Raw genomic sequence first — 17,982 nt, 5'->3', positions numbered from 1 at the left:
CTGCAGTTGACATATCAGAAACCAAAGATAGAGTTATTAGAAACTTAACTCTTTGCGCTCAGTAACCATTACTATAGGTTGGACGCACAGATCGGGTAGCCAGCACTGCTGGCTGCAGTCATTTATGCCGCAACTCAGAATTATTTTTCATGCATAGGCGCTCATAGCTCAGATGGCCAACAGGGCTGGCCAACATTAAATTACTCGAACGCTCAGGAGGCCACCGGTGCTGGCCACGAAAATAAACAGCATTTATAAATATGTTTTTAAATTTCAGCTGTTATAAATCTACTTGGTACAATGTCTGGTATGTGCTGCAACCTATGGAGTAGAAAGTGATCTAAATAACCATATGATTGTAAAACGAGCGCCAAATAAAGATTACGTGTTTCTGGTTGAGCATCATTATTGTATATACATTGGTGAAGAATTTAAATCGTTTTATTTTTGTTTTTTTTACATAAGTGTATATATATTTAAGTGATTTTTTACTGTAAATATTTTAACCTAAGAATGAATAGCGATTTTGATCTACTATCTGATACTGTGAGAGAGTTATCGTGTGCATCAGACAGTGATGAAGATTTTCTAGTCAATTCTGATCATGAAAGTGATATACAATCAGATGCATGTGAGGAATTGACAATAAAGCCGAAGGCGATATATTGGACAATAATATAGACATTATTGACAACAGTGTGGATACTTTTGAAGATGAAGTGGAGGAAGAAGAGACAAACAGCGATAACACAAATGATTCTGGTTCTGATTGGAAAGAATAGGAGGAAGGCGATCAAGATTCCAAAAGTATAAATGGTCACAGGTTAGTCAATTTAAGCCACCAATTGGTGAAATTCTACAAACCCCTTTACAATTCTTTCAACTATTCTTCACAGATACTTTATTTACTGAAATAACCAATGAAACCAATAGGTATGCCCATGAAAAAATACACCCCTCCAAAAAAAATTGATGTGGTGGTCTTGGGAAGATATCAGTATTGAAGAGATGAAAGCATTTATGGGAATAATTATAAACATGGGGATGAACGAAAAACCTGAAATAGACGACTACTTCTCAACAAACTGGTCGATGAACAACCTTTTTATAAGGACATTTTCAGTAAAGAGAGGTTTTCCCAAATATTTTGGAACCTTCATGTTGGTCCACCTCCTTCTGGACCAGTAGACGGCATACTGACTGTCTGGAAAGGTTCGTAATGTTGTCCTCTATCTCGACAATAAATTCAGGGAATATTATATTCCTAACAATCACGTAAGTGTAGATGAGAGCACAGTTAGATTTAAGGGAAAAATCCAGTTCAAAGTCGACAACAAAGACAAGCCAATAAGATGGGGCATAAAAATCTTTGTATTGAGTAAAGCAAAATCTGGATGTATTTGTGCGATTGAACCCTATTTTGGTAAACTGACCATTGACCGTATGGCCAGATCTGATATAGGCTCCACTAGTCGAATTGTACTTCATCTTTTTGGAAAAAGATGCCTTTGGAGATATTAACCTTTTCAGATCATGTAGCCTTGGAACTGGTTACCTATGGCGTCAGCTTTAAAACACTGTTACAAAATCATTTTATATGGCATCTAAGTCGGTTATTTTTTTTATATTCACAAAGGAATCAGTTTTATTACACAATTTGAACAACGTTTATACGATGTAAAATGTTTTATTTAGAACAGAAAGAATATGACCATTTTTTCTCAGAAATGTGCTTGTGTGTGTGTGTGTGTGTGTGACTTTTGTATTATAATTGTTATGAGTGTTACGAATTTATTTATTATTTACAAAAATAGCTTATCTTACTAGCAACATATCGATGTATTGAAACACATAATAAATTATGATATACGGCACACAAAAAAAAAGAAGGAATTTGTGGTCATAAATACGTCACTTTTACTTGAGGTCTATAAATATCTTTTCAGACAAATGATATCGGTAAACATGTAACACATATCGATTCGTAATGAATAACAGTAAACAGTAAAAATGGTTTTTTGTCAATCTGAATAGCCTTTTGAGTGATGGGGATTTTTATAAAACGTAGTTTTCTGAATCTACTTTCACTTATACTACCATATGTTACTAATCTGTGATTTATGACACGGGTTTTTCATCATATTTTGCCCAATTTTCAACCGATTTGCTTGAAAGTATTATTTTTTAAATCAGCAAACTATGTTTCATAAACACAAAGCAACAAAATTTCGTTAATAAAAACGCAGTAGAAATGCGCAAAAAAATTCTGCAATTAAATTATCATAATTTTTGTACTTTTTTTGTTGTTACAGGCATAAAAAATATCCAATCGTAATGGTTTTTTTGTCAGAATCTGTTAAATCTCTTTAACATACTGTAATTTTTTGAAATTTTTTTCACAAGAGGGTAGCATAACACTATGAAGGGAGGCAATCAGATACCAACATATTTTAGCAGAGCGCTAATCAACCGCTGACCATTGTGATGGGAAAAGGTTAAAGGTCTCCATGTGTTTACTGACAGGTTTTACACAAACTTGGACCTGGGGGCAGCACTCCTAAAATGGCAAGTTCATATAACTGGGACCATAATGGTAAACAGGCAAGGGCTTCCTGACCATGTAAGACCACAAAGAAAAAACTCAAAAAAAAAAGATTAAAAGACTTAAGTTGAAAAAAGGAGATATTAAATCGCATAAAAAAAAATGATGAGGTATCCTTGTTGTTGTGGAAAGACACCAACTTAATAGCAATATTAAGAGTACTTACTCTATATGCTGATGGATCGACAAAGACAATCAGGAGTAAATGAAAGAGGATAATGAAGAAGAGGTAAAAAAGCCTAAGGTGGTCTGCAAGTATAATAAATTCATGGGTGGTGTGGATGTGGCAGATCAATATATAGGTTAGCTATTCTTTACAAGAAAATCCATCAAATGGTGGAGAAAAGTCTTTTTTTGGCTCCTAGAAACTGCCATAGTGAATGCATTTATATTGTACAATATTGTTAACAACAAAAAAAAATTATGTCAAAGACAATTCAGAAAGGTTTTAGTGAAGCAACTTGTTGGAAATATACGAAATTCCAGAAAAAGAGGAAGATCTTCAGATGTAGCAGATGAAGAGAGACTGAATGACAAATTACATCTTCCGTACCCTCTTGAAGAAAGAAAAACCAAAGATTGTGCAGTGTGCAGCGATCGCAGACCTGGACAGCAAAGAAAACGAAGCAATTTTTTTTATAAAACCTGTTCTGCCAATCCAGGACTACATATTGGTATGTGGTCAATGCTGGTTTGGTCAATGTGGTCAATTCAATGCTTTGAATTATATCACTCACAAAAAAATAAAACAAATATAAATGTTTGTCACTCACATTGCAGCAATTTTTGTTTTTATAATAAAAGTAAGTTATGTTGACAATTTTTTGTAACTATAAAAATATATTTCTGTTTATCTATTTCAACTATAAAGTATTGTAAAAATAAAATATGATTAATTAAGATATAATTTTTATTTGTTATTCTTTCATCCTATGTACAAATATCAGTGAATGCTCAAAAAATTAATTCCCAGCTGGTGCGACAGACTGGTCAATATGACCGCCGACCTAGCACAGAAAGTTATGCGGCCAGCCCTGCTGGCCACCCGAGCTGCATGCTCGACGTCATCATAAATAATTCCGAGTAGACTCAGAGAAGTACATGGCCAGCAGTGCTGGCCTGACGGGCGCAAAGGGCTAAGCTTTAAATAGGAAATCTCTAATCTTTTTAATTATATTACAAATATGAAATCTGAATTTCTGATGTTCAATCCATTTTACCAAAATAGATGAACATAAGTTACTGAAATTCGTATTTCATGTCTTTATTTTACTCTAAAAATTATATTTTTAATTTTAAAATCCCATGAAAATATAAGTTGATAATTTTCATTTCTTTAAAATTTAATTATTAATCTTACCTCAGTTAAATGAGTAGCATACACAAAAATTAACCAAAATTAAAACAAAAAGAAGGTAAATTAAAACTGATATAAATTAGATAGAGAATAAAAACAAACAATTACATTTTGATTATATGGGAATGTGGTTCAATGATAATTGAGGAGTGTAAGTCAGAATTAGTATCAATAACATGCTAAAATTTTATTATAATTCTAATATGAATCATTAAACAGAAAATTAAAACACAAGGTTGTAGAATTTCTCCAGAAATATCCTGTTCCTCAAAGACCACTCTTTCCATGCTCTATCAAGCAGCTTGATAGAGCTTGGAAAAGCTTCCTCTACCAAAATTTTATGTTTTGCAACATTTTCTGTTATATACAAAACCAAACTGTAGAAAATTGCATAACTGAGGATTGTACTGAAATAAAGTTTCATAATATTTCTCAATGAGGTTCTAATATATTTCTACTTAATTCACAGTAATAACAAATAATGATAATAATATGAACTTGAAGGCATTTATAGCTTTCTGTTAATTACATAATTATCTTTCTACATATAAAACTGATAGTTTAAATTATATATTTTTTTTTTTCTAAACTAAAAAATGTGAATAACAACATTGTTAAAACAACTATTAAGACCCTATCGACACTACAAACCTTAAAAAGGAAAAAATATCTTAAGATTACATACATGAGCTTTTAAGACCATGTTCTGATCTCTTAGTTGTGCTACTGTATTATTTAATTCTTCAATTTGTTTATTTGCTAATTTATTCTCTTGTTTAAGCGCTTCATTTGCTTGTTCCAGTTCATAAAATCTACGATCTTGATCTCTAATCAAATCTTTATATTGCATAAGAAGTGTATTATCTGTTTGTGACAATTCTACACTTCCATTCAGTAATCCTCCAGAAACATTAGCTGTTACTGCTTTTATGATCATACCTGCAACAAGGAGTTTTTAAATGACGTAATGTAATACAATTTTTTTTTTTGGGCGAAAAACATTCTTATATTATCATCACCTGGAAAACAAAAACATGAAATAGAAAATCTAATATAACAACAAAATTAAAACCAAATAAAAACCTAAAGTAGAAATTTAAAATCAAAACAAACTAAAATATTAAAACAAAGATAAAATAAAAAACGTAAACTAAAATGTTAAACGCAAAAACACACAACTACTGCAAAAAAATTTAGAAACACTATGAAAAAGTATGTAATATATTAATACTTCATAGAAACAAAACAACCTGGTCCAAAACTTCTTTATTATCCCCCAGGATTTGATAAAAATTCCTGGGAAATTTAAATTTACAACACAAGGTCGCATAACGTATACATTCCACAAGGATGTGGCGCACAGTCAAGGGGCAGTTGCGTCATACGCATAGTGGTGCAGTTTCTGCTGACAACAAGTACCCATGAGTAGCCTTTGAATATCCTATTCGCAATCAGCAGAGGACACTTCCTCTCTGTAAATCTTCCTGTGAGAACACAGTATCTTTGACACGTCGAAGTTTGTTAACTACTGCAGCAATCCAGTCATCCTGCCACCTTGTGCGAAGTGTGAATTTCACATAGTTAATAAAGTCAGATGTAGTAACACTGGTAGTGAAGGATGGTAGACTACATGCATCTTTAGCAGCGGAATCTGCACATTCATTACGTGCCAAGGGATCCAGCACAAACTCATTTGTATGTTGTGATGATTCAACTCAGCGCATTGAAATTTAGGTGACGTTAGGATGTGTGGAATAAAAGTTTTCAAAGGCTTGTAAAGCATTACATGAGTCGCTAAAAATATGGATATGATGGTATTTAGCGATAATGCCTCCTCTATGAATCATGAGACCTTGCCGTTGGTGAGGGGGCTTGAGTGCTCAGGGATACAGAGTAGCTGGACCGAAGGTGCAACCATATCGGAGAGGTATCTGTTGAGAGCCAGACTAAGGAATGATTCCTGAAAGAAGGCAGCAGCTCTTTCAGTAGTTGTTAGGGGCGTGAGTCAGAATGACTTAAACAGCCATATCAACATCACTCAGTCCTCTGAGTACTGCGCAGCTGAAAGCAATGGAAAACTACAGCTGCTTTTTTTCCAAGAAAATGTGGCTCTCTGCATTTTCATATAGCAATGATGGAGGCGCCTTCCTTGGTAAAATATTCCGGAGATAAACTAGTCCCCCGTTTGGATATCCGGGTGTGGACTACTAAGGAAGGGGTCACCAGAAAATTAAAAAATAACATTCTACGAGTCGGAGCGTGGAATGTTAGAAGTTTATAAAAGGTAGGTAGGCTAGAAAATTTAAAAAGGGAAATGGATAGGATAAATGTGGATGTAGTAGGAATTAGTGAGGTTCGGTGGGAAGAGGAAGGCGACTTTTGGTCAGGTGATTTTAAAATAATTAACTCAGCTTCAAATAATGGGCAGGCAGGAGTAGGTTGCATAATGAACAAGAAGATAGGGAACAGAGTAGAGTATTTCAAAACGCATAGCGATAGAATCATTGTAATAAGGATAAAATCAAAACCTAAACCGACAACGTTTGTTAACGTCTATATGCCTACAAGCGCCCATGATGATGATGAGGTAGAGTGTGTATACGAAGAGATTGATGAAGCAATTAAACACGTAAAAGGAGATGAAAATTTAATAATAGTTGGAGATTGGAATGCAAGCATTGGAAAGGGCAAGGAAGGAAATATAGTAGGTGAATACGGGCTGGGCAAAAGGAATGAAAGAGGGGACAGACTTATAGAGTTTTGCACAAAGTATAATTTAGTAATTGCCAACACCCAATTTAAAAATCATAATAGAAGAATATACACTTGGAAAAAGCCAGGCGATACTGCAAGGTATCAAGATAAATTATATCCTGGTTAAGCAAAGATTTAGAAATCAACTCGTTGACTGCAAATCTTACCCTGGAGCAGACATTGATAGCGACCATAATTTGGTGACAATGAAATGTAGATTGGGGTTTAAAAACCTGAAGAAAAGGTATCAGATGAATCGGTGGAATTTAGAGAAGCTTGAGGAAGAGGAGGTAAAGAAGATTTTTGAGGAGGATATCGCAAGAGGTCTGAGTAAAAAAGATAAGATAGAACATGTAGAAGAAGAATGGAAGAATGTTAAAAAGGAAATTCTTAAATCAGCAGAAGCAAACTTAGGCGGAATAAAGAGAACTGGTAAAAAACCTTGGGTTTCAGACGATATCTTGCAGCTGATGGATGAACGTAGAAAATATAAGAATGCTAGTGATGAAGAAAGTAAAAGGAACTATCGGCAATTAAGAAATGCTATAAACAGGAAGTGCAAACTGGCGAAAGAAGAGTGGATTAAAGAAAAGTGTTCAGAAGTGGAAAGAGAGATGAACATTGGTAAAATAGACGGAGCATACAGGAAAGTTAAGGAAAATTTTGGGGTACATAAATTAAAATCTAATAATGTGTTAAACAAAGATGGTACACCAATATATAATACGAAAGGTAAAGTCGATAGATGGGTGGAATATATTGAAGAGTTATACGGAGGAAATGAATTTGAAAATGGTGTTATAGAGGAAGAAGAGGAAGTTGAGGAGGATGAAATGGGACAAACAATACTGAGATCTGAATTTAAGAGAGCATTAAAAGATTTAAATGACGGAAAGGCTCCTGGAATAGACAGAATACCTGTAGAATTACTGCGCAGTGCAGGTGAGGAAGCGATTGATAGATTATACAAACTGGTGCATAATATTTATGAAAAAGGGGAATTTCCGTCAGACTTCAAAAAGTGTTATAGTCATGATACCAAAGAAAGCAGGGGCAGATAAATGTGAAGAATACAGAACAATTAGTTTAACTAGTCATGCATCAAAAAACTTAACTAGAATTCTATACAGAAGAATTGAGAGGAGAGTGGAAGAAGTGTTAGGAGAAGATCAATTGGTTTCAGGAAAAGTATAGGGACAAGGGAAGCAATTTTAAGCCTCAGATTAATAGTAAAAGGAAGATTAAAGAAAAACAAACCAACATACTTGGCGTTTATAGACCTAGAAAAGGCATTCGATAACGTAGACTGGAATAAAATGTTCAGCATTTTAAATAAATTAGGGTTCAAATACAGAGATAGAAGAACAATTGCTAACATGTTCAGGAACCAAACAGCAACAGTAGTAATTGAAGAACATATGAAAGAAGCCGTAATAAGAAAGGAAGTCCGACAAGGATGTTCCCTATCTCCGTTACTTTTTAATCTTTACATGGAACTAGCAGTTAATGATGTTAAAGAACAATTTAGATTCGGAGTAACAGTACAAGGTGAAAAGATAAAGATGCTACGATTTGCTGATGATATAGTAATTCTAGCCGAGAGTAAAAAGGATTTAGAAGAAACAATGAACGGCATAGATGAAGTCCTACGCAATAACTATCGCATGAAAATAAACAAGTACAAAACAAAAGTAACAAAATGTAGTAGAACTAATAAAGATGGACCACTGAATGTGAAAATAGGAGGAGAAAAGATTATGGAGGTAGAAGAATTTTGTTATTTGGGAAGTAGAATTACTAAGATGGACGAAGCAGGATCGATATAAAATGCCGAATAGCACAAGCGAAACGAGCCTTCAGTAAGAAATATAATTTGTTTACATCAAAAATTAATTTAAATGTCAGGAAAAATTTTTGAAAGTATATGTTTGGAGTGTCGCTTTATATGGAAGTGAAACTTGGACAATCGGAGTATCTGAGAAGAAAAGATTAGAAGCTTTTGAAATGTGGTGCTATAGGAGAATGTTAAAAATCAGATGGGTGGATAAAGTGACAAATGAAGAGGTATTGTGGCAAATAGATGAAGAAACAAGCATTTGGAAAAATATAGTTAAAAGAAGAGACAGACTTATAGGCCTCATACTAAGGCATCCTGGAATAGTCACTTTAATATTGGAAGGACAGGTAGGAGGAAAAAATTGTGTAGGCAGGCCACGTTTGGAATATGTAAAACAAATTGTTAGGGATGTAGGATGTAGAGGGTATACTGAAATGAAACGACTAGCAATAGATAGGGAATCTTGGAGAGCTGCATCAAATCAGTCAAATGACTGAAGACAAAAAAAAAAGGGTTAATGATCTTCAAAGCCTTATTTATAGCATGTAGTTCAGCAATAAAGACACTCATAATACAAGGTAGACCAAACATACAGGTTCGGTCATTAATAATAAATGCGCATCCAACGGTTTCGTTCTGTTTTGATCCATCCATGTATACTATTGAGTCTGGAGATGTCTTGAAGGGAATATTGTGAAACATTTGCCAAAAGAAAATATGTGGTGTTGATTCTTTATTGTATACCACAAGGCCAAACATAAAATTTATAAGGTTGATTCTCCAAGAGGTTATGAACATGGATAAATTGAAATAACAGAAGGGGCAATAAGACTTATAAAGTGTAGTAAACGTCGGGCATGAATTCCCACAGGAGCAGTATAACATTGGTCTTCATATCTTCAAAATTAAGAATTTCCAAAAACTGTGTCAAAGGCTGGGTGATTTGGCTGCCCCTTAGGAGGTAAGGTAAAATAAGATGCCAAAAGCTGGTTTCGTCTATCCCAAAATGATGGCTCACCACAGTCAATAAGGATGCTTATGACAGGGTTTGATCTAAAGGCACCTGTAGCAAGCTGAAGGAAAGCATGAGATACATCCAGCATTTTAAACATAGTATTACGAGCTGAAGAGCAGGCAACACAACCATAATCTAACAGGAATGAACTAAGGAATAGTAAAAACGCAACATAAATTGGCACCTCAATTGGCACTGCTAAGGACTCGCAGCATATCGAAAAGTTTGGATTATCTCGTATTTAATTCTTTGATGTGTTTGACCTATGTAAGGTGGCTATCAAAAATAAGCCTAAAAATCTGACATCAGGAGAGTTAGCAATTAGCTCTCTACTGAGAAGACTTATGGAATAAAGGGGTTCTGCAGGCAAGAAAAGACTACACATTTTGCTTTCTCAGGCGAAAATGTGGTCCAGTAACCTTGGACCAAGCTTGAAGGCAAGATACAGTGTTCTGTAGTAGTATCTTCGCTGTTGCTGTTGAACGGGACACAATATATACAGTAAAATCATCAAAATATAAATAACATGAAACAGGCATCTGCACACACTAAGTAATACCATTGACGGCTACAGAAAATAAGATGGCACTTAATACACTTTCTTGAGGTACTCCATTCTCCAAGTTGATGCTACCCGAGAGAGGATCTCCAACACGAACAGGAAAATACGGCCATTTAAGAAACCCCCTAACAAAAGCAAGCATATTGCCCTTGACTCCCCAATCTTTTGAGGGTGTTTAGAATACCACGTCACCAGGCCGTGTTGAACGACTTGCTGATACCAAAGAAGTAGCAACAAGGCGCTATCAAGCGCCTTGTTGCTACTTCTTTGTAGGAAAGCATAGGAAATCATAGTAGGAAAGCATTATGAATAGCTGTTTCCAATGACACTAAATGTTCAATGAGGATCGTCCTTATTGGAAACCAAACTCTTCTGGAGATAAAAGGCCATGTCTCTCCAAGTACCACGTAAGTCTGCAGTTCACCATCCTCTCCATTACCTTGTATAGAATGCTTGTCAAGGAGATAGGGCAGTAACTTGAGGGGCTTGCTTGTCATTACCAGGTTTAAGTACTGTTATGACAACGGCTTCCGACCAGACGGATGGGAAGACTTGTGCAGAGAACAGATCATTATAAATGCTCAATAGATGTTATAATGCTGAATGAAGAAGGTATGATAGCATACCGAGACAAACGTTGTCAGGCCCAGGGGATGTGACACATGAGTTTTTAAGTGCACGTGACAACTCACTGAATGCGAAAGGAGCATTTAATTCACAGACTGAATCACCAATATTCAATGATAACATTTCCATCTGTATCTTGTACCTCTGAAATTCGTTATTATATGATGAAGTGAGAGACACCAAGCGGAAAGTATTTGTTAAGGTAGTTTTGCCACCACAGAAAATGATAAAGGAGTTCTCCTTCATGAATAAGCCGAGAATAGAGTGTCTTGTGGACCCAGAAATCACACAATCTTTTTCCACACAATAGATGTGGGAGTAATCCGTGAGGTGGTATCTATGTATTTCCTCCATCACTTCCTCCCAGTGTCAAGAATACCTGATGACATACCACTCTAGCCTTATGGTAAAAATTTAATGTTCATCTGTAGGCCTGCAGTTAAATTTATGCAGTGCCTGCCGTCATTTGCTAATAGTGTTTTGACAATTAGTGGCTATAAGTGAAGCAACTTGATCAGACAACATCTACAAGTTTTTTTACCTCACTACAGGAGCCACACTATTGGTTGTCTGCATTTACAGGAGTTTCACTTGATGTCGAAGCGGCAAAAAAGACATCAGGTTTAACGAGAATTCGAGAGCTAAGTGTCTTTTTATATTCTCTTCGGGCGACTGGGAAAGAAATCCTTTGTTTGATACAGGTTTTTAGGATTGCCTTCTCTTCATTAAAAGTTGGGCAATCTCAACATCGAGCTGAATGTGTTCCCCCACAGTTAGCACATTTTTCTTCTTCCTGGCAGTTGGTGTCATTGTAACCTTCTTTGGTACACTGAGTGAAAATTGCAGTTTTTGTACAAGACGTTGTGGTATGGCCATACTCTTGGTATAGGAAACATCATCATGAGTTGGGGATGAAAGGTCGCACCTGAACCAACAGGTAACCCACTTTAATCTTCTCTGGTGGTACTTAAAGATTAAAAGTTAATACGAGGTGCTACCCAAAGGTTTCAGGAATTTGAATTTCACACGCGAACCATTACTGGTATGACCTGCTGCCGCTAGATGTGGCTAACAGTACTCTTTGTGAATCACTGTTCCAACAGCTGTGACGGTGAGAGGCTGCATTGTTGACTTCCGTGCGGTTGTGTAACGTTGTGTTTTACTGCTTCGGCGAAGTTCTAAATGGCAGATTTAAAGAGCAAAGAACCTGCATCAAATTTTGCTTCATACTTAAAAAAACCTGGTGCATAAACCCATCGCATGCTTGTGGAAGCATTTGGTGACAATGCTATGAGTAAAAGTAAAATTTTTTGTGGTACATACAATTCAACGATGGACGAACGACAGTCGATGACGATGAGCGTTCAGGAAGACCATCAACAAGCGCAACACCAGAAAACATTGCAAAAGTGCAAGAGGCTATTGTTGCAGATCGTAGACAAACAATCCATGATGTTTGTGCAATCGTAAAAATGTCATATGGGTCCGTGCAATCCATCTTGTTGGACAATTTGAACATGAGACGCATTGCTGCAAAATTCATACCAAGACTGTTGAACAGCAACTAGAAACAAAATCGCGTAGCTGTCTGTAGTGAATTGAAAAATTCAGCAAGAGATGACCGTAACTTCATCTCCAACATCATAACCGGTTGAGACATGGGTGTACGGGTATGACCCTGAAACTAAGCAGCAGTCATCGCAGTGGAAGTCGCCAAGTTCACCATGGCCAAAAAAAGCACGCAAAGTTTGCAGCAATGTGAAGTCCATGATGATTGTTTTTTCGACATCAAAGGCATTATCCATAATGCCAAGAGGAAGTTTGTTCCTCTTGGTCAAACTGTCAATGGGATGTTCTATTGTGAAGTTTTGAAGTGGTTACATGAAAGCATTAGGCGCAAAACTTCAGATCTGTGGGGTAACAACAGCTGGGTTCTGCACCATGACAATGCACCCACACACACATCGCTAGCCGTTCGGAATTTCTTAGCTTCCAAAAAAGACGGAAGTGATTCCCCACCCACCCTATTCGCCTGACCTTGCCCCATGCAACTTTTTCTCTTTCCGAAAATAAAATTTCAATTGAAAGGCTGTCGTTTAACACAATTGAGGAGATTCAGGAAGAAACACAGAACGTGCTTTGAACACTTACACCTGCAGACATCCAGAGATGCATGGACTCATGGGAAAAACGCTGAGATCACTGTATCAATGCCTAAGGGGATTACTTTGAAGGAGACAGTGGAAATTATAAGTTATGGTAAGCTATTTTACTTTTATGGTAAAATTCCCCGAACTTAGCACCTTGAACAAGGGAAGGTGTTGGTTCTTACACTCTGTTCTGCCGTTTTGTTATTCATTTCACCAACACAACTTCCTGGTGACGAAGTTCATCAACTATTTCAATAATATCCATCTCCAGAAGGATGTGACAAAAAATTAATTCCCGGCTGGTATTTAGTGTCTTGTGGCATATCACACTTACGTTTATGCTGCCCATATTGCTGAGACACAATAGGGAGTGACTCTGCTCATCATTAAAAGTTTCTGATAAAATCGTTCAGTCTCGCAACTTTCTTATGTTCTTCAGAGAACCAATTGAACCGGTTACGCATTTGTTAATCAAAAAAGGCGAGACCTTATGGAGGAGCCACCCTCCTGATTATTCCAAACAACTAAACGAATATTTTTATATTTTAGACTTAATGCTGTAGAATTTGGTATATACTATAATAGAAATGGAGAATTTTCAAGGAAGTATAATATATAAACAAGATTATTGTTAAAGTTAAGCAAGTATACAATACTAAAAAAATTAGAACACACATAGTTTAAAATGTATTTTTACACGCAGAAACAAAACTTTAAATTACCCTCCTCTTTTAAATAGCTCACAATTGTTTAGGTTGAGGTAAAACATAAGAAAATAATAAAAAAACATTTAATTGAAACATCATTTAGACTTTCCTTGAAACTGTTTTGAATTTACAGAAAGTATAATTTAATGTAGATAAAAATAAAGTTAATAAAGTTTGTATTAGCTACCATATAATACCTAAATTATATCACGAAGGAAAAGATATTTCATTAATTAAGCTAAAGGATAAAACTAATTAAGTTTTGAGCACACACTTTACAGCAATGTCTGTTGTTTTAAACATTTTAAAATGTTTGGAATTCATTCATAAAAGTGATTTTGAATGTCCTATTTCTTCTACATGGCATATCATATATCAGTTTTTGTTCTACTAGGTAAATGGCGTATCACCAAATAATAATTTTTTTAAATGTTTTAAAAAGAAAATAATTTGAATATACTTTTGTAAATGAAATAACACATTCACTATAATATTCTATATACTACACAATTCTGACGCTGGATATTTGGAAAAACAGCAGACATCTTAATTCATTTAAGGAATGATATTAATGATATTAAGGAAGGATGAGCGATAGTTGAGGACTAAAAATATACAGTGAGACATTAGTTCATTCTCAGTATTCTCTTCAATACCTTTCTCATTTTTCAATATATTTTTGTTTCTCTCCTTTTATGTTACTTGTGAATAAAAGGGTAGTCTTTTTTTCATTTAAAATATTAGCTTTTTATTATGTAAAAATAATTTTTTTTTTTGACTACCCATATTAAAGCCTTTTGATATGAATCATAACTGAAAGTCTGAGAGTAAACAGTTATGTCTGATTTATATCTAAATTTGTTTTAGAGAATATAGCTAATTTTTTTACTAAACAGATTTGGAAAGAAACAGCTAACTAGATATATTATACTTTAAAAAACATTCTTTACAACCTAAGGTTGATTATCATAATATGAAATGTATTTTAAATGATAAAACAATATATCTGTATTTAATATAAAAAATATTCATTATAACAAAAATTTAATTGCTAAAAGAGAAGATACATTAATTATAATAATATATTTTCTTTTAGTAAACATCTATGAAGTAAATTATCTTCTGTCTTAATTTCAAGTACATAAAAAAAGGCCATAGTTTAAGTAAACTTTAATATTACTTTCCTGCCTAGCGCTAAAGCAGAGCTACAGCTTTAAAAGGGAAAGTATTGTTATCGATCCACTTTGGGGGTATGCAGTTTTCACCAGATCTTTACGTTTTGATACCTTTTCTTTTTCCTATTTAACCTCCAGTAACTACCGTTTAGATAATTCTTCAGAGGATGAATAAGGCTGATGATATGTATGAGTGTAAATGAAGTGTAGTCTTGTACATTCTCAGTTCGACCATTCTTGAGATGTGTGGTTAATTGAAACCCAACCACCAAAGAACACCGGTATCCACGATCTAGTATTCAAATCCGTGTAAAAATAACTGGCTTTACTAGGACTTGAATGCTGGAACTCTCGACTTCCAAATCAGCTGATTTGGGAAGACGCGTTTACCACTAAACCTGGTGGGTTTACATTTTGATACCTAAGGAACTCAAAAGACACAAAAACTGGATGGAAATGTTCACATGTAAGTATGTGTATGTGTGTTTGGTGTTTCACACCTTATATTTCCAGAACTACTGAACGATTTCCAGAACGACTTTGGCCAAATTTGGTCAGATTACTTCTGTATATGGGGTATTGATGCCATTAAATGTTCAACTTAAAAGATCTAAAAGGTGAGACTGTAGAGCAAGGTACCCTCAATATCTTGAAATTTTGTCTAATCAAGGTCTTATTTTTTTTAGACACATTTAATAACAATTAAAAAATAATATTTCAAAAAAAAAATGTTTACAAAATCCCATCCCTACCCCAAAAAATGCTCTACATAAACTACTGGCTAAGTGGGTACAGTGTATCATTAATACCCTTTCTTGCCACAAGGAGTTCTAGTGTAGCACTGACGTACAGCTATCATAATTGTCTGCTGTGTTTTAATGTCACAGGTGAACGGTAGAATTAAATAAATGAATAACATTTAAAGCGAAAAAATTATTTAAAGTGGCCACTAGTACCGCCACACCCATGTGAATGAAATACAGTATACATGTGCGCTTTAGTTAGAATCATTGAATTAAATAAACAAAAAAATATTATATTTAAATAAGATGATAAATATAAATATAAAATTAAGTTGTGTGGGTATGTGTGTAAGCCATGCCTCAGAAAAAAAGCCACATAGCGCGAAAGTCCTACAAATGTGTTGTCAGCTTATTTTTAACTCCAGCAGTGGCTCAAGGTCTATCATAAATTACCCCTCCTTAATAAATTAAAAATAAATGTATAATAAAAGAAATAACCAACTGCAACCTGAACTGCTTAAATGCACCAAATTCTCTTTTAATTACAAATTTTGAAATAAAGTAAAAAATCTGCATCAAAAAATTTACTTTGTCGCTTTCTGTTTCAGTAGCTAATCCAGTGTGATTGATCTTGTGGTACAATCATCAGAAGATTTTGTTTAATATATTTGCCTAGTCCACAGGATATTCATGTCTTTCAATTGTGTTTTTAAATTTCTTTCAAATATTAAAATATCTTTTTTTAATTCTTCTTCCATTAACCTTCCTGTTATAATAGTTTAAATGTAGAGTTTCTTGACTCTAGTATTAGAGACAACAATGAACATAACAGAATGTTTTTCTTTTAATAATAAACATCTGGATAAAATTAGGCTAATTTGTAATGATTTCCCTGATATGCTTACCATGAATGTGGGGTTCATTTAATTGAACATGAAGTAAAATTCCAATTAAATTTCATCCTTACATTTTAGCTCCAACCCTATAATAAACTTTTAATAAACATTTACAAGCATGTTGAATAACCAATTACAAGCCAGCAAAATAGAATCTTTGTATATTTGTCTGGTATTTTAATCACTTGCCAAGGATATTAACTTGATATAAACTTGAATGATGACAGATTCTAAGACACTTAGTAAGCACATCAAAATCCAAAGTATCCTTTCCCAACATTAATAATTGTTTTGACAGACTTAAAAAGTCAAACACTTAACTGTATTCAATTTGGAATCTGCTTATCACCACACAACCCAAACAGCTCAGCTCATCATCTTTTGCATTCTTCAGATACAGAACCAATACACCTGTACTCCCTTGGTGTACTGGTGCTCAACTACTTATAACCATATTAGATAAAAATTGTTCATTACAGGCTATTAAATTTTATTTCATTTTTATTAATTTGAATGATTTTGTTTTTATTTGCTCAGAAACTTGTGAGAGATACAGACTGATACAGAGATACAGTTAAATATACAGATTGATTACATTAGAGAGGTTTTGTCTCACCTACCTGCCTGCCGGTAATTTGGCTATAAAACTAGAATGTTCAGTTTATGTGAGGTAAGCCTTCTACGGTATTTAATTTCTGCTCAGGGAATGAGAACAGATCCAAACCACATTTATATAAATTCTTTATTTTACACTTACGTAAGTTCATGTGCATTGAGCCCATTGACTGCATAGTCCACAACAAGACACCACCTGGGCAATATCAGCCGCAGAAGAGAGTCAAACTCCACTACCCATAAGAGAGGATCTAACACACTCCTTGGGGACAACCCTTAGACAGCATTTTCCCTACTTCATGGCTGCCCTCGCAAAGCAACACATCCCGATGACTGAAATAACTTTTCAACACCTGCAGTCCATTATCAGTGCACTCTTGCCTCTGTAATTGGAAAATGGCAGAGGACCACCACAGACTGTTAAACACCTGGAAATGTCTAGGAAGATCTCCAAGACATATTCTGCCTCACTGACCAGCACCACACTCATCATATGAAATATGGCATCCTCTGTGCCTTTTTCAGGGTGAAACCCGTACTGGTTTTCCATCAGCAACCCACGCGAGGCCAAACTCTCATTTATACAAAGATACAACACCTTCTCAAAGACCTTGCCAATAACTAGTAGCAACATTAGGGGTCAATATGATGAACTAACAGCCGGATCCTTGTCGCCCCGCTTAAACAACAATTTTGTAATCCCTTTCTTCCAGCACACTGGGAAGAACCTGTTAAACAATAATTTATTAAATACACATGTAATAATTCTCACGTTAACTCCAACGAAGCAAACGAGGAGCTCAGCCATCAGTCCATCAAAGCCAAGCACCTTACCTATACCAAGAATACAGATAGCCTGATGCAACTTGGCTTCAACGATCTCTGCAGATAATGCATCCCCGCAAAACAGAGTGACCTCACACCGTAACCGAAGATGGTGCG

General features: G+C 35.0%; 1 protein-coding gene across 2 annotated transcripts in view; it reads right to left on the bottom strand.

Moving 5' to 3' along the window:
• The window catches only part of p115 (General vesicular transport factor p115), a 119,000-nt gene that overhangs the window by 33,839 nt on the left and 67,179 nt on the right, over nucleotides 1–17,982 (bottom strand). For both annotated transcript variants that reach the window (XM_075382525.1, XM_075382524.1), the window contains exon 13: nucleotides 4,645–4,898. In XM_075382525.1, the coding sequence (XP_075238640.1) occupies nucleotides 4,645–4,898 (254 nt within the window). The remainder of the gene's footprint in view (nucleotides 1–4,644; nucleotides 4,899–17,982) is intronic.

The sequence above is a fragment of the Lycorma delicatula genome, chromosome 1, assembly GCF_047948215.1.
Source record: "Lycorma delicatula isolate Av1 chromosome 1, ASM4794821v1, whole genome shotgun sequence".
NCBI classification, from domain to species: Eukaryota; Metazoa; Arthropoda; class Insecta; order Hemiptera; family Fulgoridae; genus Lycorma; species Lycorma delicatula.
The sequence above is the reverse complement of the archived record's forward strand: the minus strand, read 5'-3'. Positions and strand labels throughout refer to the sequence as shown.